The sequence below is a fragment of the Sciurus carolinensis genome, chromosome 10 (genome assembly GCF_902686445.1).
Source record: "Sciurus carolinensis chromosome 10, mSciCar1.2, whole genome shotgun sequence".
Lineage (NCBI taxonomy): Eukaryota > Metazoa > Chordata > Mammalia > Rodentia > Sciuridae > Sciurus > Sciurus carolinensis.
Genome location: NC_062222.1, coordinates 62,243,940 through 62,269,495, shown reverse-complemented (window position 1 = coordinate 62,269,495; position 25,556 = coordinate 62,243,940). Strand labels below are relative to the sequence as shown.

General features: G+C 35.0%; 1 protein-coding gene across 1 annotated transcript in view; it reads left to right on the top strand.

Annotated features, from left to right (window-relative positions):
• Grid2 (glutamate ionotropic receptor delta type subunit 2) overlaps window positions 1-25,556 on the top strand; it is a 1,421,540-nt gene that overhangs the window by 1,030,124 nt on the left and 365,860 nt on the right. The window contains exon 9 of the mRNA XM_047565820.1: window positions 18,987-19,088. Coding sequence (XP_047421776.1) covers window positions 18,987-19,088 — 102 coding nt within the window. The remainder of the gene's footprint in view (window positions 1-18,986; window positions 19,089-25,556) is intronic.

Genomic DNA, 25,556 nt, shown 5'->3' with positions numbered 1-25,556 from the left:
GCTCTACCCAGCCTGCAACCACACATTCCAGACACACAACTTCAGCCCATCCTTCCCTCTTTAGGAGTTTTTCACAGTGATGTTTTGTTTTAGAAGGTTTTAGAATTTGTTTCCCTCTGTCATTTCCCCAGGGTTGCTTTTACAGGAAGGGAGAGCACTTGCTATTACACTATCAAATATATTTAAATCATGGGTCAAAATGCTGTATCACATTCAAAATGCTGTATCTCAGTCTTCAAAAGTGTTATTACAATATTTTATGCAGTCCAATTAACAGCTGGATTGAACATATTTTGAAATATGTTTGAGACAGGAGGGTACAAAATGCAAGTACTATTGTGTGAAGTATTGTATGATGCGATGAACCAGTTCATTTGTGTATGTGTGTGATGTGTGTGTGTGTGTAAATAAATGCTATGTCAGATTAACCAAATAATGAAGAAAAGTTTTACCTTTATTCAAATATTCCCACTCACAAATGAAGAGGTAATGAAATACTTAAATCAGTAGTATTTTGGCATCATCCATTAATGTTAGTTGGTGAGAGCTATTATAACAAAACACTGTAGTTTGGGTGGCCAAAACAACAGAAATTTATTTTCTCACAGTTCTGAAGGATAGAAGTCCAGGATCGAGGTGTGAGCAGATTTTTCTTTTCCCCCTGAGGACTTTCTCTTTGGCTTGCAGATGGTTGCCTTCCCCTATGTCCTAATAGTCTCTTTTGCACTAGTGTTATCTTTCTATATGACCAAAACTCCTCTTCCTATTAATACAACAGTCTGATTAGATTTGAGCCCACCATATGATCTCACTTAACTAGAATTTCCTCTTTAAAGGCCCTATCTTCAAATATAGCCACATTCTGAAATATAGGGGTTAGGGTTTCACCATATTTGGGGAAAACAAATCATTTATAATTACACTAATGACAATTATAAATGATAATCAATAACATTATGTTACTAGGAAATAAGATGGCAAAAAAAATGTGCCTTCTGTTTAAAGTATACAACAAAAAGTTGTTGATAAATATTACATGAGTTAGATCAGTCTGCTAGTTTTAACAAGTTACAGATAATGTAATCAAAAGAGCAACATGTTAAGTGGCACAGAGGAATTTAATCAGCACTATCCAGACCATGGAAAACTACAAAAAAAATGCTTAACTTTTTTTCTCCACACATAAATTGAAGGAAAAAATGATAGATGAATGGAGAACCCATAAATACAATGACTTAGAAACATATTAACTCTTAGGAAATTGGAATCCTAATTTGAGTAAAAGAAATTTGAAGGCTAACTATATGTTTGATGATATTAGAATTATTTTAAATTATAAAATTATTATGAGTTATGATGTTTTTTTATTAAAATATTATTTTTACAGAACAAAGTTTTTAATTGTCAAAACACATAGTTAGAAATAAAATTAATGTCTGATGTCTAGAATTTGTTTCGAAGTAAATCTGAGAAGGGTGGTGACAAAAAAGTTTGAGTGTATAAATAAGGTTAAAAATAACTTGATAGTTATTTAAGTATGATAAGGAATACTTGGGTTCTTAATTCAGTTTTCTCAATATATATTTAAAAATTTCAATAATAAAGAGTTGGAAAAGCTTTATATTGGCATTTAAAATTTTATAAATGCTCACTAAGTGATAGTAGGTACATCTATTTAGTTGTTTTTCCTATAGTGATGATGAGTTTTGATGGGTCAATCCAGCTGCCTCTAGAGTTTTCCTTGTAGGGTTAATTGTATGCATTTGAGGGCTGGCTGAGGTTGAGAGAGCAAGCTCTGGTTGAAGGACAGTGTTTCCACTTACAAAACTTAACTACCTTATATGATTATTAAACTCTGATGCCACCCTCATTAGCACAATACTCTAGTCACCTGTGGTAACCTGTCCAGATGTTTCTCTGATAGTGTTCAGCTCAATAAATTTAGACTTCACACAATAGTACTTGCATTTTGTACCCTCCTGTTTCAAATATATTTCAAAATATGTTCAATCCAGCTGTTAATTGGACTGCATAAAATATTGTAATAACACTTTTGAGGATTGAGATGATATTTGAAGTGTTTCAAGAGTGGTTTCCCTCTGGATTAGAAAACAGCTTTTCTGGAATCAAAATGAATCTTAAAGTCCACAGATTCCATTTTATTTAACACAGTAACCTTGCATTTAAAAAAGTAGTCTTGAAAAAAGTATAATCTTCTAATTGCCTATGTGTTAAATAAAGAAGAGAATCTAAGTTAAAACTCCTCTATAGCTACATCTTGGTCCATATATGTTTTAATTTAAAATTTTAGGTAAAAATTATAAAATTTAATTGCAGTAATTTTTTATGATTTCACTTAATAATTTAAAGTTCATGGGGATTTTAGATTTAGATTAAATGAAAGAGTGAGTATATATCCTCTGCACAGTTCCAGGTACACAGGAAACCCTCCATAAGGACTAGTCACAAGGACTATTTTAAATATATTTTTTTCTTTAAATTTGTGTCAAGCAAAATGTTGTCCATTTTCTATATATGTATATGTTTTGAAAAGAATTTTTATGTTTAAATTTGAATAATATTTCTTACTTTAACCAAAGGAATTCTTATTTCTTTTTTAATTATCTATTTATCTTTTAGTTTTTTACAGACTGCATTTTGATTCATTCTACACAAATGGGGTACATCATTTCGTTTCTATGGTTTTTTTTTTATTGTAAACAAATGGGATACATGTTGTTTCTCTGTACATAGAGTAAAGGCATACCATTTGTGTAATCATAAATTTACATAGGGTAATGTTGGTTGATTCATTCTGTTATTTTTGCCCTTCTCCCCACCCCTCCCATCCCTCTTTTCCCTCTATACAGTCCTTCCTTCCCCCATTCTTGCCCCCCCTCCCTAACCCTAACTCTAACCCTAAAACTAACCCCTCCCACGCCCCATTATGTATCATCATCCACTTATCACCGAGATCATTCTTCCTTTGGTTTTTTGAGATTGGCTTATCTCACTTAGCATGATATTCTCCAATTTCATCCATTTGCCTGCAAATGCCATAATTTTATCATTCTTTATGGCTGAGTAATATTCCATTGTCTATATATGCCACAGTTACTTTATCCATTCATCAACTGAAGGGCATCTAGGTTGGTTCCACAATCTGGCTATGGTGAATTGAGCAGCAATGAACATTGATGTGGCTGTATCTCTGTAGTATGCTCATTTTAAGTCCGTTGGGTATAGGCCCAGGAGTGGGATAGCTGGGTCAAATGGTAGTTCCATTCCAAGTTTTCTAAGGAATCTCCATACTGCTTTCCAGAGTGGCTGCACTAATTTGCAACCCCACCAGCAATGTATGAGTGTACCTTTTTCCCCACATCCTTGCCAACACCTGTTGTTGCTTGTGTTCTTGATAATCGCCATTCTGATTGGGGTGAGATGGAATCTTAGGGTGGTTTTGATTTGCATCTCTCTTATTACTAGAGATGTTGAACATTTTTCCATATGTTTGTTGATTGCTTGTAGGTCTTCTTCTGTGAAGTGTCTGTTCATTTCCTTAACCGATTTGTCGATTGGATTATTTGTATTCTTGGTGTTGAGTTTTTTGAGTTCTTTATAGATTCTGGAGATTAGTGCTCTCTCTGAAGTATGATTGGCAAAGATTTTCTCCCACTCTGTAGGCTCTTTCTTTGCATTGCTGATAGTTTCCTTTGCTGAGAGAAAGCTTTTTAGTTTGAATCTATCCCAGTTGTTGATTCTTGCTTTTATTTCTTGTGCTATGGTAGTCCTGTTGAGGAAGTCTGGTCCTAAGCCGACATGTTGAAGATTTGGACCTACATTTTCTTCTATAAGATGTAGGGTCTCTGGTCTGATTTCGACATCCTAAATACATTTTGAGTTTAGTTTCGTGCACGGTGAGAGATATGGGTTTAGTTTCATTCTGTTGCATATGGATTTCCAGTTTTCCCAGCACCATTTGTTGAAGAGGCTATCTTTTCTCCATTGCATATTTTTGACCCCTTTGTCTAGTATGAGAAACTTATATTTATTTGGGTTTGTGTCCGTGTCCTCTATTCTGTACCATTGATCTACCTGTCTATTTTGGTACCAATACCATGCCGTTTTTGTTACTATTGCTTTGTAGTAGAGTTGAAGTTCTGGTATTGCAATACCCTCTGCTTCATTTTTCCTGCGAAGGATTGCTTTAGCTATTCTGGGTTTCTTATTCTTCCAGATGAATTTCATGATTGCTTGTTCTATTTCTGTAAGGTATGTTGTTGGGATTTTATTTGGAATTTAATTGAATCTGTACAGCACTTTTGGTAGTATGACCATTTTGACAATATTAATTCTGCCTATCCAGGAACATGGGAGATCTTTCCATCTTCTAAGGTGTTCTTTAATTTCTTTCTTTAGTGTTCTGTAGTTCTCATTGTAGAGGTCTTTCACCTCTTTTGTGAGATTGATTCCCAAGTATTTTATTTTTTTTGAGGCTATTGTGAATGGGGTAGTTTTCCTAATTTCTCTTTCTGAAGATTCATCACTTATGTATAAAAATGCATTAGATTTATGAGCATTGATCTTATATCCCGCTACTTTACTAAATTCACTTATGAGTTCTAAGAGTTTTCTGGTGGATATTCCTGGTTCCTCTAAGTATATAATCATATCATCAGCAAATAGGGATAGTTTGAGTTCTTCTTTTCCAATTCATATCCCTTTAATTTCTTTGGTCTGTCTAATTGCTCAGGCTAGAGTTTCAAGGACGATATTGAATAGGAGTAGTGAAAGAGGGCATCCCTGCCTTGTTCCAGATTTTAGGGGGAATGCTTTCAGTTTTTCACCATTTAGAATGATATTAGCCATGGGCTTAGCATAGATGGCCTTTACAATGTTAAGGAACGTTCCCACTATCCCTATTTTTTCTAGTGTTTTGAGCATGAAGGGGTGCTCTATTTTATCAAATGTTTTTTCTGCATCTATTGAAATAATCATGTGATTCTTGACTTTAAGTCTGTTGATATGGTGAATTACATATATCGATTTCCTGATGTTGAACCAACCTTGCATCCCTGGGATGAAACCCACTTGATCATGGTGCACTATCTTTTTAATATGTTTTTGTATGCGACTTGCTAAAATTTTGTTAAGAATTTTTGCGTCGATGTTCATTAAGGATATTGGTCTAAAATTTTCTTTCCTGGATGTGTCTCTGTCTAGTTTAGGTATCAGGGTGATATTGGTTTCATAGAATGAGTTTGGGAGAGTTTCCTCCTCTTCTATTTCTTGGAATACTTTGAAAAGTATTGGAATGAACTTCTTTAAAGGTTTTGTAGAACTCCACTGAGAACCCAGCAGGTCCCAGACTTTTCTTTGTTGGTAGGCTTTTGATGACTTCTTCTATTTCATTACTTGAAATTGGTCTATTTAAATTATGTACGTCCTCCTCGTTTAGTTTAGGCAATTCATATGTCTCTAGAAACTTGTTGATATCTTCGAAATTTTCTATTTTGTTGGAGTATAGATTTTCAAAATAGCTTCTAATTATGTTTTGTATTTCAACCGTGTCTGTTGTGATATTTCCTTGTTCATTCCGAATTTTGGTGATTTGGGTTTTCTCTTGTCTTCTCTTCGTTAGTGTGGCTAAAGTTTTATCAATTTTGTTTATTTTTTCAAAGAACCAACTATTTATTTTGTCAATTTTTTGTATTGTTTCTTTTGTTTCAATTTCGTTGATTTCAGCTCTGAGTTTAACTATTTCCTGTCTTCTACTACTTTTGGTGTTGGTCTGTTCTTCTTTTTCTAGGGCTTTGAGCTGTAGTGTTAGGTCGTTTATTTTTTGAGTTTTACTTCTTTTATTGAATGTGCTCCATGAAATAAATTTTCCTCTAAGTACTGCTTTCATAGTGTCCCAGAGATTTTGATATGATGTTTCTTTGTTCTCATTTACCTCTAAGAATTTTTTAATTTCCTTCCTAATATCTTCTGTTATCCATTCATCATATAATAGCATATTGTTTAATCTCCAGGTGTTGGAGTAGTTTCTGTTTTTTACTCTTTCATTTATTACTAATTTCAATCCATTATTATCTGATAGAATACAAGGTAGTGTCTCTATCTTCTTGTATTTGCTGACATTAGCTTTGTGGCATAATATATGGTCTATTTTAGAGAAGGATACATGTGCTGCTGAGAAGAAAGTGTATTCACTCTTCGTTGGATGGTATATTCTACAAATGTCTGTTAAGTCTAAATTATTGATTGTGTTATTGAGATCTATGGTTTCTTTGTTCAATTTTTGTTTGGAAGATCTATCCAGTGGTGAGAGAGGCGTGTTAAAATCACCTAATATTATTGCATTATGGTCTATTTGGTTTCTGAGATTGAGAAGGATTTGTTTGACATATATGGGTGAGCCACTGTTTGGGGCATAGATATTTATGATTGTTATGTCTTGCTGATTTATGCTTCCCTTAAGCAGTATGAAATGTCCTTCTTTATCCCTTCTGATTAACTTTGGCTTGAAGTCCACATTATGTGAAATGAGGATGGATACCCCAGCTTTTTTGCTGGGTCCATGTGCATGGTATGTTTTTCCCCATCCTTTCACCTTTAGTATATGGGTATCTCTTTCTATGAGATGAGTCTCTTGCAGGCAACATATTGTTGGATCTTTCTTTTTTATCCAATCTGCCAGTCTATGTCTTTTGATTGATGAATTCAGGCCATTAATTTTCAGGGTTATTATTGAGATATGATTTGTATTCCCGGTCATTTGACTCATTTTATTCATTTATTTGTTTATTTTTTACAGGACTTGCTTCCTCTTTATTTGAGAGTTCCTTTAGGATAGCTCCTCCCTTTGCTGATTTGCTTCTTTGTTTTTCATCTCTTCCTCGTGGAATATTTTGCTGAGAATGTTCTGTAATGCTGGCTTTCTTTTTGTATATTCTTTTAGCTTTTGTTTATCATGGAAGGATTTTATTTCATTGTCAAATCTGAAGGTAAGTTTTGCTGGGTATAAGATTCTTGGTTGGCATCCATTTTCTTTTAGGGCTTGAAAAATGTTGTTCCAGGCCCTTCTAGCTTTTAGGGTCTGGATTGGAAAATCTGCTGATATCCGTATTGGTTTCCCCCTGAATGTAATTTGGTTCTCTTCTCTCTCAGCCTTTAAAATTCTGTGTTTATTTTGTATGTTCGGTATTTTCATTATAATGTGCCTTGGTGTGGGTCTGTTGTAATTTTGTGTATTTGGAGTCCTATAAGCCTCTTGAACTTGATTTTCCATTTCGTTCTTCAGATTTGGGAAATTTTCTAATATTATTTCATTTAATAGATTGTTCATTCCTTTGGTTTGTTTCTCTAAGCCTTCCTCAATCCCAATAATTCTCAAATTTGGCCTTTTCATGATATCCCATAGTTCTTGGAGATTCTGTTCATGATTTCTTACCATCTTCTCTGTTTGTTCAACTTTGTTTTCAAGGTTAAATATTTTGTCTTCAATATCTGAGGTTCTGTCTTCCAGGCGTTCTATCCTATTGGTTGTGCTTTCTATGGAGTTCTTAATTTGGCTTATTGTTTCCTTCATTTCAAGGATTTCTGTTTGGTTTTTTTTCAATATCTCTAACTCTTTATTGAAATGGTCTTTTACTTCCTGTATTTCTTCTTTTAACTGTCGATTGGTGCGATCATTCAATGCGTGCATTTGCTCTTTCATTTCATCGTTTGCTTCCCTTATCATGTTATTTATGTACATTCTGAACTCCCTTTCTGACATTTCTTCTGCCATGCTGTCATTGGATTTTATTGATGTAACATCCAGATTTGTTTGAGGCATTTTCTTCCCTTGTTTTCTCATGTCGTTCGGGTATCAGTGGACTGCTGAGATGTTGCAGATTTCCTCTATTGACTTATAATGTCCCTGAAGATTGCTAGTGTATCCCCTCTTATCCTTCAGTAGCCTGAAGTCTTGGAGGAAGTTGATAATGCGGTGTTCCCCAAGGAAGCTACCTCTTTAGGGGTGGTGGTCTTCAGGTGGGGTATATTCCCTGATAGTGGGCAGAGGTGCCTCCACTTGTTGACCAATGGTCAGCCAACTGGGAACTCGGCTGCGGGCTGAGGCAAGGCCTGTTTGTGCCTATGTCTCTGGTTTTACCGTCCTTGTGGGAAAACCTCACCCGGCGGGGAAGACTCACCTGGTGGGGAGGTCTCGCTGGTCAGTTCCCCTCCTAGAGGTTCCCCTCAGTCCACAATTACTGCCTGGGCAGGGCAGCCTTCCCAGGCAACGTTCCCAGGGGCCCGGACCTACCTCCTGGGCCTGGGAGTCTCACCCTTCGTAGACGAGTCTCCTTAGGTTGCCCCTCCTCAGAGAAGCTGCCCGCAGTCCTGGAACCTTCGCTCCGCACCTCAGCTTGTCTCTGTGTAGCTCTTTCACCAAAAGGCGCTTAGGTCCCCGGACTGTGCTTTGCACCTAATCGCCTGGCTGTGCGACCCCTCCTCTGAGCAGCCACCTGGAGCCTCGTACATATGCTCCGAGCCCCAGTGACCTGCCGCTCGCCTCTTCCTCCAGGAAGCCACCCGGTGTTCTGTGTGGGCGCTTGGAGACCAAGTAACTTACTGCGCACCTCCACCTCCTCAGGACGGCCCCCCTCCCCGTTGTTCAGGAGGTTGCTGAGTCCAAACAGCTCGCCGCCCAGCTCTTCCTCTGGCAGTCACCGGAGCCCCAGCGGGTTGCTCCGAAACCAAGCATTGTGCTGCGCGGCCTCCTCTGCAAAGTTCCCCGCTGTCCGTGTTCACTGCTCCAGTGGGGAGAAGGGTGTCTTGCCGCCTGGGCAGGGCAGACTTCCCAGGCAACGTTCCCAGGGGCCCGGACCTACCTCCTGGGCCTGGGAGCCTCACCCTTCGCAGAGGAGTCTCCTTAGGCTGCCTCTCCTCAGAGAATCTGCCCGCAGTCCTGGAACCTTCGCTCCGCCCCTCAGCTTGTCTCTGCAGCTCTTCCACCGAAAAGCCGCCTAGGACCTGGGACCCTGTTCTGCACCTAATCGCCTGCCTATGCAGGCCGTCCTCTGGGCAGCCGCCGAAGCTGGGCGATTTACTCTGAAACCAAGCGCTGTGTTGAGCAGCTTCCTCTGCAAAGTTCCCAGTGGTCCGTGTTTACCGCTCCAGCGGGGGGAGGGGCATCTCACCGGGCAACTCTACTTCACAAAGTTCCCTGCGTTCTGGGGCTACCGCCCCATCTGGGACGCCTCCCCAATGGGAGAGACTCACCCGGCGGCTTTGAGTTGGTCCCAAGTCACTCACTATCTCCTCTTTTGTATCCTGAGTCCTGGAGCAACATGAAATGCAGCCCCCCTCTAGTCCGCCATCTTGAAAACCCCCCTAACCAAAGGAATTCTTAACATTGAATTTAGATTTCAATGAACCCTCAAAATATTTCAACATAAAGAAAACCAACTGACAGTGTTCCCTCTTGGGAGAAATTATAGAGACAAGTTTGTTATGATGATTGAATAAATATTCTTGGGAAATCAACCTTGTTAAATCTGCATCCTATAAGCAGAGGTGCTTATCTGTTTTTCTACTAAGGATTGCATAGTTGTTACAAGTTAATCAGCTTTGCCTAGGTTCATTTACTCTGGGTTTTATTAATTTAGTAAAGGGAATCATTGGGTAAGTTTAACTGCAATTATAATGAAAGCTCATACATTTTACTATGTGGTTTGCAAACCACAAACACCTGTGAAAGGATTTTGATTTTTTTGATATTGAAAGGATTTTTATAAGTAACTGGAGCTACTCATCAGTAATGTGAATTGAAAATAATTTTGGCTTTCATCCTTCTAGGTTCCAACTTTTAATTCCTTATTTTCTGATACTTCCTAAGTGTCTTCTGAGTCTGTTTTATTCTTTAGCTTAAAACTTTTGAACATCTGGTGTTCTATCTGCTCTGACTTTAGAGAAAGGTTACAGTTTGTTTTGTGGAGGGAAAATAACTTCTTGAACAAAGTCCCAACTGAAAATTATTTTCTCAGTTGGACAATTTCCCTTTACAAGATTCCTCTATTATCCCCTGAATACCTTACTGTGTGTAGAGATCCAAGATGGATTAATGATTTCATTTTCAGTAACCTATGATCTGAATTATTATTAGGAAGACAAGAATGATAACTGGTTATTGATTATGAATATTAAGAAAATGTATCTTAAGAAATCTACATGTTTTACATAGAGCATATGATTTGTCACCAAAACAGGAAAACCTATGGAAGAAATTATGTTTTCATAGTAAAATCTTATTATATATAGCATAAATGATCAACTCTCATTAATACTTTATTCTCTAATCAAGTTTATTCTCTTTTCTTGCTTTTACAAATAAGACAAATTGTATGTTTAAATATAAAATATTTGAACTAACAAGCAAAATGTTGACTGCTATAATATATTGATAAAAGTGCAGATTTAAAAGAAATTTGAAAATATTTGAAGAGGGTGTTCATTTGCTTACTCTTATTTTTGGATCACATCAAATGTAGCTTATTATAGAGTCTTTTTTGTTTTGAATACTTGGTTTTGGAAAGTCAAACTTAGATTGGAGTATAAAAGTAAGAGATTTGTTGCTATTGTTTTTCCATAGCAGATGAAAAGGTAGATTTGAAATGCATCTGGATACGTCAGCCACAAATGTTTAAAGGATAACAAGCCCACTTATATAGTTGTCGAACCAATTATAACATATTGAGAAAAAAGAAATATATACTTAGAATAAAGACCATTTTTGATTGTTCACTATGCACAAAATCTGTGGAAGTTTTAGGATGAAAAAATGAATGCAGCCATCAAGAAACTCAAAATTCTGAGGAAAATAGATGTTTGATGTTATAGCTAATGGTTGCTTATATGGGGAATATTTAGGATTGTTAATAGAAAAGAGTAATTAGAAAAATACATGAATCCACAAAGAAATGGGCAACTCTCTTTTTAAAGTATGCTAACCTTTTCCAAAATGCTTAATAAGGAATTCATGATTTATGGGAATCTCAATTGTTTAAATGTTTATAATATTATGCAATGAAAAAAATTATCTTCAAAATTGGTAAGATTGTTCAGAGATAGAGACAATCTTGATAATTTATAGTCACCAACAAAACCCAAAGCACTTAATTTTCATTTTGAGTTTAATAGCAGGCATCTGATAAAGAAGGATACCAAAATGAAGAATTATACAATGACCTAGACAAAAGTCTCATATTACTGTCAGCCTAAGTTAAACTGATGGTAACTGTCAACTGTATTGTCTAGAGTGAGGGTGATGAGGAAATTTGAGGAACCCTGTCTTATCCATCACAGAAATAACTCTTAATATTAATCCAATCATATTAAACAGTTGTAGAATCACAAAACTAGCCAGGATTTTTTGAGATTAGCTGATCTGTCCCTCACTTTGAGATAAAACCTTCATGCCACAAAATTCTACTGTTTGTCGCTGAAATTTAATATATTCTTTGAGAAAAACAAGATAATTCATTCATTCGCCATATCTGTTGTGTGTGAACTATATACTAGGCACCCTTCTAGGAGCTTGGTATACATCAGTGAATAAAACAAGCGGAGATCTCTACCTTCACGGAACACATAGTCTAATAGGAGAACGCAAATGACTCTATAAACTTCTGTTTAGTCAATATCAATAATTCTCACCAATAATAATACAGTAATGCTTATATGTGTTTTTAACTGATTTTCTGATATTATAAGAAAATATTCACAAATAAATCCAACTAATAATAGGTTGTATGTGCAAGAAGAGTCTAGAATTGTTTTCATTAGCCACCCATTTTATCTTCAGATGAAAAAACTAAGGTTCAAAAATTTGATTGTGTTGGATGTATAAAGTAAGTCTTTAAATTCAGTCCACTGCTCTTAATTTTTTGACCAGTTTTTCAAATACATCTTTTCCTAAATTGACTGAAGTTATAGAGGCATTCACAAAATTTAGTGTATTTCTCCTGTATATTAATTAGCCATACAGTTTTGGCTAATAGTTGGAGAAAAAGAAGAAAGGGTATTTATTTATTTATTTATTTATTTATTTATTTTCTTATTGGTACCAGGGATTGAACTGAGGAACTCTTAACAACTGAGTCAAGTCCCTGGCCCTTTTTATTTTTTAGTTTGAGAGGGTATCACTAAGTTGCTTAGGGCCTCACTAAGTTGCTGAGTCTGGCTTTGAACTTGGCATCCTCCTGCCTCAGCCTTCAACTGCTAGTTACAGGCATGCACCCCTGTGTCTAACAAGGAGGTGTTTATTATAAGAAAATTGAAGTTCCTCAAAACGGAAGTAGGGCTAAATTTGGGAAACAGACTTTCAAAAACTGTTAGGACTGTGTATATGCCCCTTGTTTTATTCCTCTCTGGAAAAAGTGTCTTCATGACTGAGGTCAGAATAACCTAATGGTTTCTGGCCTACATTCAAATCCTGACTCTTTTACTTACTAGCTGAATGATCTGTAACAGGTCTATTAATTTCTTTAATCTTTGGTTTCCACATTTGTTAAAATCAAGATAATTTAGTGCTTGTCTATAAGATTACAGCAAAAAAATAATAATAATATCCATGACTTTGCCCAAATCCTTGGTAAGAAGTGTTCAATAAATATGCACATGATTATTAAATGAGAAATGTCGAGAAATGAGCTGAACTGAGGAGAGCTGAGTTGGCAGGTGTGGGATTTGTCATTTAAGACAAGCTACTAAAATTAAGGTAACAATTAAGCCTTTATTCTACTTACTGTGAATCCAGAAAGAAGGTGTAGGCTCCACTAAGGTTCTGTTTTCCTTGGAGGATCATCACAAGTCAGATGTGTCCACATATGTTGAGGCATTTTTCTCAAAGCATGGGGAGCCCCAGACACTAGGCCCTTTGCAGTTTTATGGACCTGGGAGTTAGGAGTAGTAGAGTGCAAGATCTAGGAATGGATAAAGTAGGCATCATTTTGGTGACACAGAATTTTTAGTCTCATATCCTATTTAAAACAACAATCAAAAAATAGCTTATTTGAGAAAGTGGTCAGCTTTTGCAAAAGAAGTCAGTAAAAGTGATTCCTTTATACAATAAGGTTAAATAAACACTATAAATAACATTCCCTAGGTGTTAGACCAAGTTTTAGAAAAATCTGGAGGGCAGGTTGAAATTACTTAGCAAGGCTTAAAAGATACTAAAGCTTAAGCCCCACCCCTGGAGTTTCTGATTTAATGTTCTAGAGTTTGGCTGAGATATCAGATATTTTTAAAGTGTTCCAGGCTATTTTAAAATGCAACCAAAGCTGAAAACCATAGCTTTAGAGGTGTGCTTCATCACTGAGACCAGCAAGTGACCTCTGAGAATGAGACTGAGCAAGGAACAATGAATGCTGATGTGTAAGAATAATAGTATCAAACACTTCTTTAGTCTTTATGTGCCAAGAACACTTCTCAGTTTTGGACATATATTCAATCAGTTAATAGTCCCCAAAACTCTATGAAGCTGTTGTTTTTACTATTCCCATTGTACTTTATTATTATTTTTTTCTCTTTTACTATTCTAGTTTTAGAGGTGAGAAAATAAGTCCAACAGCATGCCCCCATTAGAGTAGATGCTCAAACCAAAGCAGTCTAGTTGTAGAGTTTCTAATGTTTCTGGAGTTTCTAACTGCTATGATATATTACCTCTAAGTATAACGTAACAGTAATTTTATACCAAGTATAATTATAAAAAAAGGAAAACTTATAATGGCAGAATGTCATTAAATTGGTTAAAAACCAGTTGATAACTAGGACTACTTACTACGTCTGCATAATACATTGTTGACTTATTTCCATATATAATGTATATGTACATATGCATCATATGTATGTATATGTACACATATTGCTTTTCATGTTATATTCATTCTCAGAAATCAGTTAACAAGCTCATCTTGTTATGCAGTATAAAAGCTTTTGTTTTCAATAGCAAAGCAAGGAAACATCAGTGGTCAATTGTGGTCAATTGTGTGTGTGTGTGTTTTTTTTTTTTCCTCCTGACTTTTCAAAGACATTTCTCCTGAAAGAAACTCAAGTGCTAAGACTATTCCACATAATCTAAAGAAGGACTGCTTCTTCATGGTAATGACCCAACTGTAGGAATAGACTCTTAGGAGCATATAATCATCCTCTAGGGAGCAAGTCTTACAAATTGAACCTATTTTACAGGTAGAAAATACCATAAAGAAAATTATTGGAAGGATTACTGGCACATTGCATTCCTACACATGTCAGAGTGGAAAACATTCCAGTTTAGCTCTACAAAACATGTATCTGAGTCAACCAGCCATACTTACGCACACATACACACACACACACACACACACACATGCTTTCTTTCCCATTACAGAAGTAATATTTAGCAAAGCAATTTTGCACATTTCTAAATGGTTGGTGTTCAAGCCAATTTGCCTGCACTTTTGTAGTTTCCCCTTTAGGTTCAAAGTCTGAGAAAAACAAATAAATGCAGCCCAGTGTTTGGCAGTACACAAACCTAAGAGTAGTAGACATTTCATGTCCCACAACTGGAGCTTTAATAGCCAGGCTTCGTTTCTTCCATATGAGTACAAGCTAATAAATGCAGAGCATTCCATTCAGTATGCAATTAAGGGCTCTCTTGACTCCTGTTATTAAAGTCTACAAACTATTGAGCGTAAAATTAAAGCTGAGCAGTTCAGCTGTTTTTGACATCTAACACAGCCTGAAAAATAGTGATGTAAAACTCCAGAGTCAAAAGTCATCCCTTACAGACCATGCGCAAATGAGAAGCAAAAACACTGAGGAGAAAAGAGTAAATATATAAAACTTTATCATCAGTTTGGCGCATGCTTCTGGGCTCATGCAAATACATCAACCAGTTTGTTAAACACAAGATATTACATTGATTTTAACAGAATGCTACACGATTATTATTGTCAAAGCTCCAATGAAGGAAATAATTAGAGGACTAAGCATTTTAAAGCTTTTAAAATGACTTTAGGCAATAACCAGAAAATACTATAGGAATTCTATATGTTGTAATTGGAAGGATATGGAATTGGTTCTTACATTTTTATCTCTCCTAAATTTTCTCTATACTGGCAGACCATAGAAGATAGTGGATCTTGTTTTGCCATCAGCAGTGTGACAGTTTTATAAATCTCATGCACTGCCAGGGCAACTTTTATTATTATTTTTTTAGAAAGCACTCTGCTGAATAGATAGTGTGAGATCTTGTATGCATTATCTTTATTAGTCTCTGGCCTCATTGTTAAAAAAAAAAAAAAAAGTAAATAGAAACAAAAGCAAAGACACAACCAGATAAAAACAACCTTCATACAGCCAGAGAAGTCAAGTTAATGAGATTTCAAACAATGAAGCCAGAGAAGTTGTTAGATAAGCCTCACACTCGAACCTAAGTGAAATTCTTCCAGGTTTTCTCAGCCCTATGCCTATCAGTCTTGCTATGCTGCAAGGAATATTACCTGTTGGAGATGCTAATTCAATTTGAATCTATGTGAACCTAACTCATTTTTATTGCTTATTATTGGAAGGAGTTATTACAATCAGAATATCTTGAAGTGAACCTCAGGGAGATGAAGCATTTGAACAGAAATGAAAGGAATCTTAAAAGTTGAGAAATCCTTCAAAAAGATATAGATAATCAACCTTTCCTCTGTGTGCTGCTGTTGTTTATTTCCTTTCTTATCTTTGTATATACTTTGTTTCACCAGGCCTTAGGACACGTGAAACATGATCCACATTTATTTTTAGTAAGTTGATTCCACAAAATTGAGAGTTCCAGAAATATTTTTGAGCAACTTTTGTTAATTTCATTTTTCTACAACTTTCCTTTACTCAATGCCCACTTAATTGCCTAAGTGGATAAAAGAGAACAGTGGAAAGATCCACACGTCTCCCTCTCTGTAAAATGGGGATAAGATTGCTACCTTCCTCAAAGGGTTGTTCCAGAATTGAACAAATTAATATAAGCACAGATCTTAAGTAAGTGACACTGTAAATGTTATAATAATTGTTATAAAATAATGATGATGATTTTGCCTCTTAAATTTATCGCTAAGTTGTGAATTCCCTAGATACTATGTTGAACCAGCCATTTAAAAATTCTGAGCCTCCGTTTACTTCTTCTTTACACATACCTTCGCTTTTACCTTAAATGGATCACGTTTATGAAAAATTCATAATATATAAAGCAAAACTGCCTTAAAAAGCACTGAATGTAGATGTTAAACAGAACTAATTTAAATCCTACTTTCATCTCTTAGTAGATATGTCAACTTAATTGAGACCTTAGTTTCATTGTGAATTAATAATGCTGCTAGCATCTTCTCAAGTAGCTATTGTGAGGCTCAAATTAGATGGTGTGTAAAGATCTCAGTAAATATTTTAAGATGTACTCAATATAGGAAATAAGTGTTGTCTTAGTTTCTTATTGATGGGTTATGCCCCATTTTGATATGTGATATCAAATAAAATACTAGATATTTTATATCTAGTATTCCAAAGAATCCAAACATTTTGTACCCTAAAACCTGGTCTTTGAACATCTCAGTTCTTGATGTCCACAGCTGATAAGAGTCAGATAGCAACAACACAAAAAGAAGATTGCAGAAAGGTGAAAAATCTTCATTGTATGGGAGAGAATTGCTGTCTCACAAGATGTATGAGAGAGACCGTCTCATCAAATCTTAAAATTTAAAAACAAAATGAGCAGAAAACTCATATATAGCATAAATAATGTTTGAGTCATTGCCTGTGTCTGAAGATGTTATATATTTACCTATTTTACCTAATCCAATTGTTTTTTATTGTTATTTCAACAAGAAAAGTGCATTAGAATTTTAAAAACATTGATCATATTTAATTATATTTAAACAAGGGTATAATTAAGAAAAAGTTGGAAAATGTTAATTGTTTGTCCAGAGGATTGTTGAAACAAATTGCTCCAAAGTTTTGTGGTTAATCTAGTAGTAAATATTTAAACTGTTCAGTACACCAAAATCCCATGGTCATGTTGGTGCTGATGGATATCATTTATTTAAGTAAACTGACAATAGGTTCTCCAAACTTAAAAAACAACCCTAGGGCATACAGAAAAGAAACCCCCATGTTTGCAAACTTTGGCAGCTTAGACATACTTATCATGAGTAATATTCTAACCTAAGAGCTAGTTGTTAACCCTGAAATTGGGTAAATGTAGTTGTAAAATATGGAGATAGCACATTGGAAATTTAGCTCCTCACTTAATGTGACCAGTGTCATATTTTCCACCATTATTATTTGGTCTAATCCTCTTGAAGTAACTAGAAAAAGTGGATATAAGAAATGTGATTGATGATAGACTTCCTTTGACCTCAGAAGAGAACAGAAGCTGAAAAGACATTTCATAAAGTTCACAATTTGGCAAAAGGATTACAATATCTCTGATAATTAGACTTTCAACACATTTGGATTTGCTAATTGGATCTAAATTCTAATTAGACTTTTTTATGTAACTAAGAATGACATATCATTGTATGAATTTAATGTGCTTTTACAGTTGAAACCGACAATTAGCAGCCTTTTCCAAATTATATTAATAAAGAAAAAGCTGGTTGTGTTGTTTTTATTGTGTTATCTTCTTTTCTAATATATTGTATACATTTGAGTTTTCTTAATTAAACACCTTTTGGGAACTCAAAGAAAAACCTGGCTTTTTACAGGAAGCACCTAAATCATTTATTTGTGAGGGAAACTTGCCAATATGCTGATGACTTTGGAAACCACAAACAAAATGCAATATAAGGAAATAAATCATAGTCATCAGAAGGAAACAGTGCAAATAAGCAGGTGCCCTGATAATCATTCAGTTAATCAAAATAGTCTCCGAATATGACTAGAGTTCTGTTACATTTTAAAAGTGTGCAAATGTAGAATAGATTCCCAAAAGTAAGGGCTCATGGAGGTGAAATCAGAGTTAATAGCATGATATTTCTTCCCAAGGTGTGCATTACAATATTCTCTTCACTGCTTTCATTCTTTGAGTTGTTATCTTCAAATCAAAGTCGCATCAACTGTTTCTTTTCTCTTTATTTCTGAGTGAGACTCATCAATTTTTATCCCATTGTGATTTATAAAGTCAGTTATTTTTAAACTAGTAGCCCTATTATAAGCATTGAGAACTACAAGAGGGTATAAAATTAAGCCAACATTTTGGAGAGTGAAGAGCCGTGAATAATTGTACAACTTTTTTTTTTAAAGGCTGCTACCAAAATATGCAAACAAATTTGTAGCATTGACAAAAAGGCAAATTATGTTGCTTTATACACTGTGAATGTTATGGGGCGCAACTTAAGAACAGACCGATCACCACTGAGAAGTCCAAATTTGAGAGTCTTTATTAAGCTGGCCAGCTGACTCTCACACAATCCCCCCAAAAAAGTTATATACATGATATTTTTCCTCAAATAAAATCATTTGCCCTTTTAAAAACATTAAAATATTTAAAATATTTGATAGTTATTTTTTCCAAGTAAAAACAGGTAAGATCAAACTAAAATACTAATGCTATAAGAAAATTAAACTGGTGCTGTAATTGATATATTAGAGTAGATGTTATTCCAGAATTATTAACCCTATTATTTTTTCAATTAGTGCATTACTGTGACTGAGTTATTGGTGTATATATAACTCCTCATTAAGTCAGATGTCCTCCATGAGCCTCCTAAGACATGTTGGGCTCTGTCATATGCTAGAAGATGATATTTAAAAGCAGGAAAAAGCATTTCTGATTGCTTCATTTGCTGCTAATAAAACCCATGCAGGGCCCTTTCTATTCTAATTATTCCAAGAGTTATCACACAATTCTCTGTAAGGTCTCTTCAGTGGTGACTGGACTGTTCTTTAGGCAGAAAAGTGACCAGAGCTATTTTATCTTTCAGCTTGGGTGCTGGAATCCTGTCACAGGTCTGAATGGGTCACTAACTGACAAGAAACTGGAGAATAACATGCGTGGAGTGGTTTTACGTGTGGTGACTGTTCTGGTAAGTCTCATCCAAGCCTTGATTTTGGCTTCTGGAGGTTCCTGTATCCTTCATTTCTTCATGTTTTATTACCTGCTTCTGTAATCTTAAAAGAACTTTTAGTAAATCTTGATTACCTATGATATTTTAATGGTCATATTTTCTAGCCTTCAATTATACCCATCAGGATGAGATTTTTTCAGGCCTTTCTTTAATTATAGTGGTTTTTTCAGGAACTTTCTTAGACATTTTATACTCAATTTTATCCTTCTAGAGTTTTCTATTCATGAAGTGGAGTTTTCCCCCAGGTATTCTCTCACTGGAACTGCAGTGTGCATAAGGGAAGATAAATAAAAGTAGATAAAATATAGTACATTCAGTAATGATGAAATATTAGTAGACAAAGCAATTCTTTTCTAATAAAGACTTACTTCCAAGACAAGATCATTCAATTATTTAATAGGCATTTATTGAGTATCCCCTGTATCATCAGCTCAGTGCTGACTACTGGGGACACTGACAAATAAAATAAGCAGATATGATTCTGTCTTTATGAGTCTTTAGGTACTGATTCTATGAATGGGATTGTCCACATGAAACATCAGTTTTAACTCCATTTAGTCATTAAAAAATGAGTAAACGGTAACTATTATAATTATTGTATACATTATTATTTTCTCTTTTAATAAGGACATTAAAAAGTAATAGAAATATTATTTTAATAGAAATATTCTTAAGGCATAAAATACTCAAGTGGCTACTGCACAAACAGCCACAGATCATGATGACATGCATGCTTCTTGCTATTCCAAAATGTTTCATCTTTTGCTAATACAGTATATGCCAAAACCAAACAGCCCATATGTACTTTTTTTCTTCAGAAAATCCAATCCATTTTTAAATTTGAAAAGAATCTCCTATAGGCTAAATTAATTACAGAATTAGTAAATGGGAGAGGCAGTCTTTTTGATATGTTGATGATAATTGGGTTTTCATCAAAGTTTACAACACCAACCCTTTTTAGAAATTAAACCTAATTTAATTTCAATGTTTAAAAAATGTGTCTGTGAATAATCTCTATAAAAGGAAATTCAAATGAGTAATCCAATCTCCCTTTTTGGTAACCTATAATTTATTTTTAATATGTTTTTTTTTAATTTGGTAACTGATTATTTTATGAATAACTTAGAACTTAAATGTGAAGGTGCTTCTCTAGGTACCTAAGGGTGTAGATATGCATTTGCACATATTTACTAATATTTTTAAAAGGCATGTAAAATGCAGCACACTATGGTCTCCTAGTGACTTTCATGTAAACTCCAGTGACAGCTGCATTAAAGGACAATATATATGCTTTGTTTTTCATTAAGAAAACAAATTTCTAAAGCCAATTAACCTTACTCAACTGTTAAGCAAATATTTAGTATTTACTATATAATAGACTTGGTAATGGATATAAGATAAATAATACATAGACTTTATCCTTAAGATGTGCATCTGATTTTGTTAGGAAGATTCATATACAATGAAGTAGATAAGATTTATTAGGTGCTTACTGTGTGCCAGCTACAATACTAAGTCCTTGGTGTATATTAACTTATTTGTTCTCATACTATTCCCTGGAAATGGGGACTGTTTTGATCCCAGGAATATGAAAGAGGGAACCAAGACATTCAGAGGTGGATGTGAAAAAAATGTGAGAGGTTATATAGATAGGAAGAGAGAGTTTTAATTCAAATCCAGAAAGCCTTGACCCGGACTTCTTAACTTCCTCTCTTAATGACACATTATACTCTCTCCACTCTTACTGTGATAAGTGTGAGAATTGAAGTATCTATTGGATTTTATGTGACTTGAGAATTGGAAATGTTTAACTCTGAATAAGGCGAAAGTGAGTTTTATTGAGAAAACTTCAAAGGACCAATTATTTTCAATTCATTTCTAGACTGAATAGAACGATTGCTATTTTGTTCATGAAATGGTTGTGCTTCACACTGAGTTAATGCTTGCATACCCCAGGTTCACCTTCAGGACTCATAATGGTCTCTCTTTCCTGCAAGCTCAGCCCAGCTCAGATCCTAAATGTGGTTAGTGAGTGGAGTTATGGAAACATTGTTTTCCCCAAGGCTTCTGTGATGGACTTAACAGTTGAGGGCCCAGCTGAGTGAAAAGTTGTTACATTTATTACATTCCCACAATATACAGTCATTATACTTAATAATCTTGCATGCCTCCTGATTCTTGTAGGGGAACAGAAACCAGTACTGACCTTCTTAGTTCCTACAAGCACCTTTCCAAGTCCAGCTCTCAGTGACATGACTTTGCAAGTTTCTTCCACCCCAAACAGAATCATACTCCCCTCAATCCACTCAGCAACTATGCAATACAATTCCAGTGCTTAACTGCACTACCCTGGAACTAGGAATTGGTCTACACTGGATTTGATCTGACCACCTAAACACCACGTTCTTATAGTCCAAGGACTTATTTCCAACACTTTCCAAAGAGAGAAAGAGAAGGATCTGGGTATAAATCCCCTGAATGAAGTTCTTTTAGTTTTTGTTTAGCTTTTAGATATTATAACTGAAATATAGTCTCAGCCTTACCCATTCCCTTTTATTTTTTCAGGAAATTTATATTATCAATTGCACACAGGCTAGTAAAATTGATTTTCCTTTCCTAAGTCTCAAAATCTCCAACCTTATCATTGTTAATGATATTTATTTGACTTGAGAATAATAATATAATTTATATTTTAAACCAAATAATTCAACACTATATTGTTTGTGACTGGAGGGGCAAATAACTGGTATATTTCATTGAAGACAATTAAGTGAAAGAATTATTGAAAAAGATATAAATATAGTTAAAGGAATCAACAAGGGGTCTTGAAGCACCAGGAACTTGCATTAGCTAGAATGGGAGGAGGGGTCCACTCAAGGTAGCGGTGAACTTTGGTGAAGGAAGAGAATGGAGGAGGGCATCACTGCCCAAATCACAACCAGGCAGCGAAAAGGTAGGAAGAGAGGGTACTGCAGACTCATTCCTTTGGTCTTTCTATCTCTTTTCATTATCTTCAATCGCAAATCCAAGCAGAAGTCAGAAGGCAAGGGAGCCCAGGTAATGAAGACCATGAGCGTTAGGCTTCCAGAACACGGAGCAGGGCCGTGAAGGTGCAGTGAGTCTGCAGGGGAAATGGGGAGACACCAGCACCAGCACCCCCATATTTAGTAAGACCTATTACAAGCATGTTTTATGGGTCAATTTATTTAATTCTTATAAAACACTATAAGAGACATACTAATTAGAGCAATTAAAAACAGCACAGAAAAGTTAACTAAATTTCTATGGCCATGTCACTAACAAGAGCTAGAGATAAGTTTCAAGCCTAGAAACCCCAGTTTCAGAAGCCATGTCCTTAGCTCCTCTGCCTTCTGCATCAGACTACACTCTATGTATTACATTTAAATTAAGTAGGGTGTAACTAGTGAGATCTGAGAATTGCATGCTATTGAATTGTAGCATAGTAGTGTATTTCTGAATGGCATCCCATGAACATAACTTTATTTTTTCATCATCACCAAAGTGATAGAAATGTTTATTAGAAATGAAGGGGAAAAGAAAGAAGGAAAATAAAAGGAAGACCCAACAGCTTGAGCTCTGCTAATCTCTCTGTTTCCTCATGTTGCCAGTTGATATCTGCTTCTTATCAAGGGGATCAAATGCTTTGTTACAAAGAAATTATGAAGATTTTTTTCCTTTTAAATTTCTTTAGTGGTAAAAGCATAAATTGCTACAAGTTATCAGTTATTTCATTCATTATTTTTCATGGTAACTACCCCACCGCACACAAAAAAAGCTATTGGAAACATCTCTGTGTAATAAATATAACATGAAAATAATTTAAATATAACATAACATATATAAAAATAATATGGAAAGAGAAATTGGGAATGAGTGAAAAGAAAGTCATGAGAAGTTATGTAGGAGGATAACACTTGATAAACATAAACTAGAATTTGGAAGGAGTTCTTATTTACCTATTGGACTTAAAACAGTCACCTGCCATCTCTAATGATATATACACCTCATAAAATCATTTGAGAAGTATTAATTGAGAACCTTCTAGTTCCTTGGGGTACATGCAGTGATCCTTACTTTAGGGAATTTCACATGACAGGACAACTTCTGAAGCTCTCAAAATGTTCTTGAAAAAATACAGCGTCATTGTCCTAAATTAAATATACAGTATAATACTTCTTTCCCTAAAATTATCATAAAAATGATTCAATAACCTTGTATAAATAAATGATTAGAAGTTCATGATAATGATTTTTCTGTATTTCATAAATTAAAAAACAATATTTTCTATTTTAACACCTCTGAAATTAGGATGCATTTTTCAGTTGCTATTTGCAAGTATAATTGGCAGCATTTTTGTACTTATTAGTAATGTGTAAAAATAATTGTGCATCATATGATAGAAAACATTTTAGATCAAATAATCCATGGTATGTTTACAACATTAAATTAACAGATATATCTAGAAAGTTAAATTCAAAACTACGGGACAAAAAGCCATAATAAGGGGAAGGTTATTTTGAAAACACCTTGAAAAGAAAACAAATAACAGTAGGAAATGAAACCATTTGAAAAAAGTAGTACAGTAATTGCAACAACAACAGAAATATCATTCAAGCTAAAACTGTTGTTACAAAGAAACATAAAAGTAGGAAATACACAAAAAAGTAAGAAATGTAGGAAATATACAAACATAGCAAAAGTTGTGTGAATTAATATCATGCAAAACAAGATGCACACTCTGTGCTGGGAGTAATATGTGATCTCCCTAAACAATCCACCATAAGAAGAGTTATTTGCCTGGCAGTAGCAGGCAGCTGCCTTCTGGTTTACCATTTTAAAAGTAATCTCTTTTTCCTAAAATTCTCCATTATTAGTTTCTTCTCGAAGTTATTTCCAGCAGGCCTTATTTCCCTGTGAAAATTCACATGTGGTTTGAAAGAGGTACAATATTATCATATAGTACTTTCTACAATTATTGGCCTTGACTAAAAAACTACTAATTAAGTACATTTTGTAAGCTAAGCATTCTGCTAACTTCCAGAGACAATATATATGAATAAATGAGAGAGAACTCAAGCAAGTAAAAGACAAGTATTACAGTTTTTATTATCCAACTTCAGAAGTGACATTCATGGACTTGGTGCATCTAGGGGGAAATTTTATTCCCCATTTCACTGTGTTCTTTTACCCAAACCTCTCTGTAAGTCTCTTTCATTATACTTATATTTAATAATTTCAACAATGATGGACTCTCCCACTAAACTCTAAGTACCAGTAAACACAAAGTTGGTTTTCCTTTATAAAGCCTGGCACAAAGAAGCAACTTTTAAAATATTGTATTGAATGAACACATTAGAGTATTCTGATAATCTGAAGAGAGGTGTCTGTGTGTGTTTGTGTTGGGGTGTGGAAGAGAAAGGGAAGGGAAAGGAGGGAATAAAGAAAACTCCAAGTATAATTTTAAAAATTAAAAAGAGCTGAACACAAACTGCCAGATTACATGGTGTTAAGATTCCTAATTCTTTAATTTCCATCTACCAAATCCAAATTTTCAAAAGGGATGCAAAAGATACCCTAGATGGATAGGTATTCTGTTTTTCATCCCTGAATTCAGTTATTTTGGTGAACTGAACCAGGCAATCTAGGTGGAATCCTGGAGGCTCTTTCTATTTTATTTACATTATATTGTATTTATTGTTTTTACTTTTTTTAATTAATTTTTTTTATTTTTACAGACTGCATTTTGATTCATTGTACACAAATGGGGTACAACCCCCATCATTTCTATTGTTGTACACAATGTAGATTCATACCATTCATGTAATCATAAATATACATAGGGTAATACTGTCTGTTTCATTCTATTATATTTCCATCCCCTACCCCATCCCATGCCATTTTCCTCTACACCATCCAAAGTTCTTTCATTCTTCTCTTCTCCCTGTCACCCCCCGCCTCATTATATATAGTCATCCACTTATCAGAGAAAACATTTGAACTTTGGTTTTTTGGACTTGGCCTATTTTACTTAGCATGATATTTTCCAGTTTTATCCATTTACCAACAAATGCCATAATTTTATTCTTCTTTATGGCCAAGTAATATTCCATTGTGTATATATACCACAGTCTCTTTATCCATTCATCAATTGAAGGGCATCCCAGTTGGTTCCACAGTCTAGCTATTGTGAATTGAGCTGCTATGAACATTGATGTAGCTGTATCTCTGTAGTACACTGGTTTTAAGTCCTTTGGGCATAAACCTAGAAGTGGGATAGCTGGGTCAAATGGTGGGTCCATTCCAAGTTTTCTGAGGAATCTCCATACTGCTTTCCAGAGTGCCTGCATCAATTTGCAACTCTACCAGCAATGTGTGAGTGTGCCTTTTCCCCCACATGCACACCAA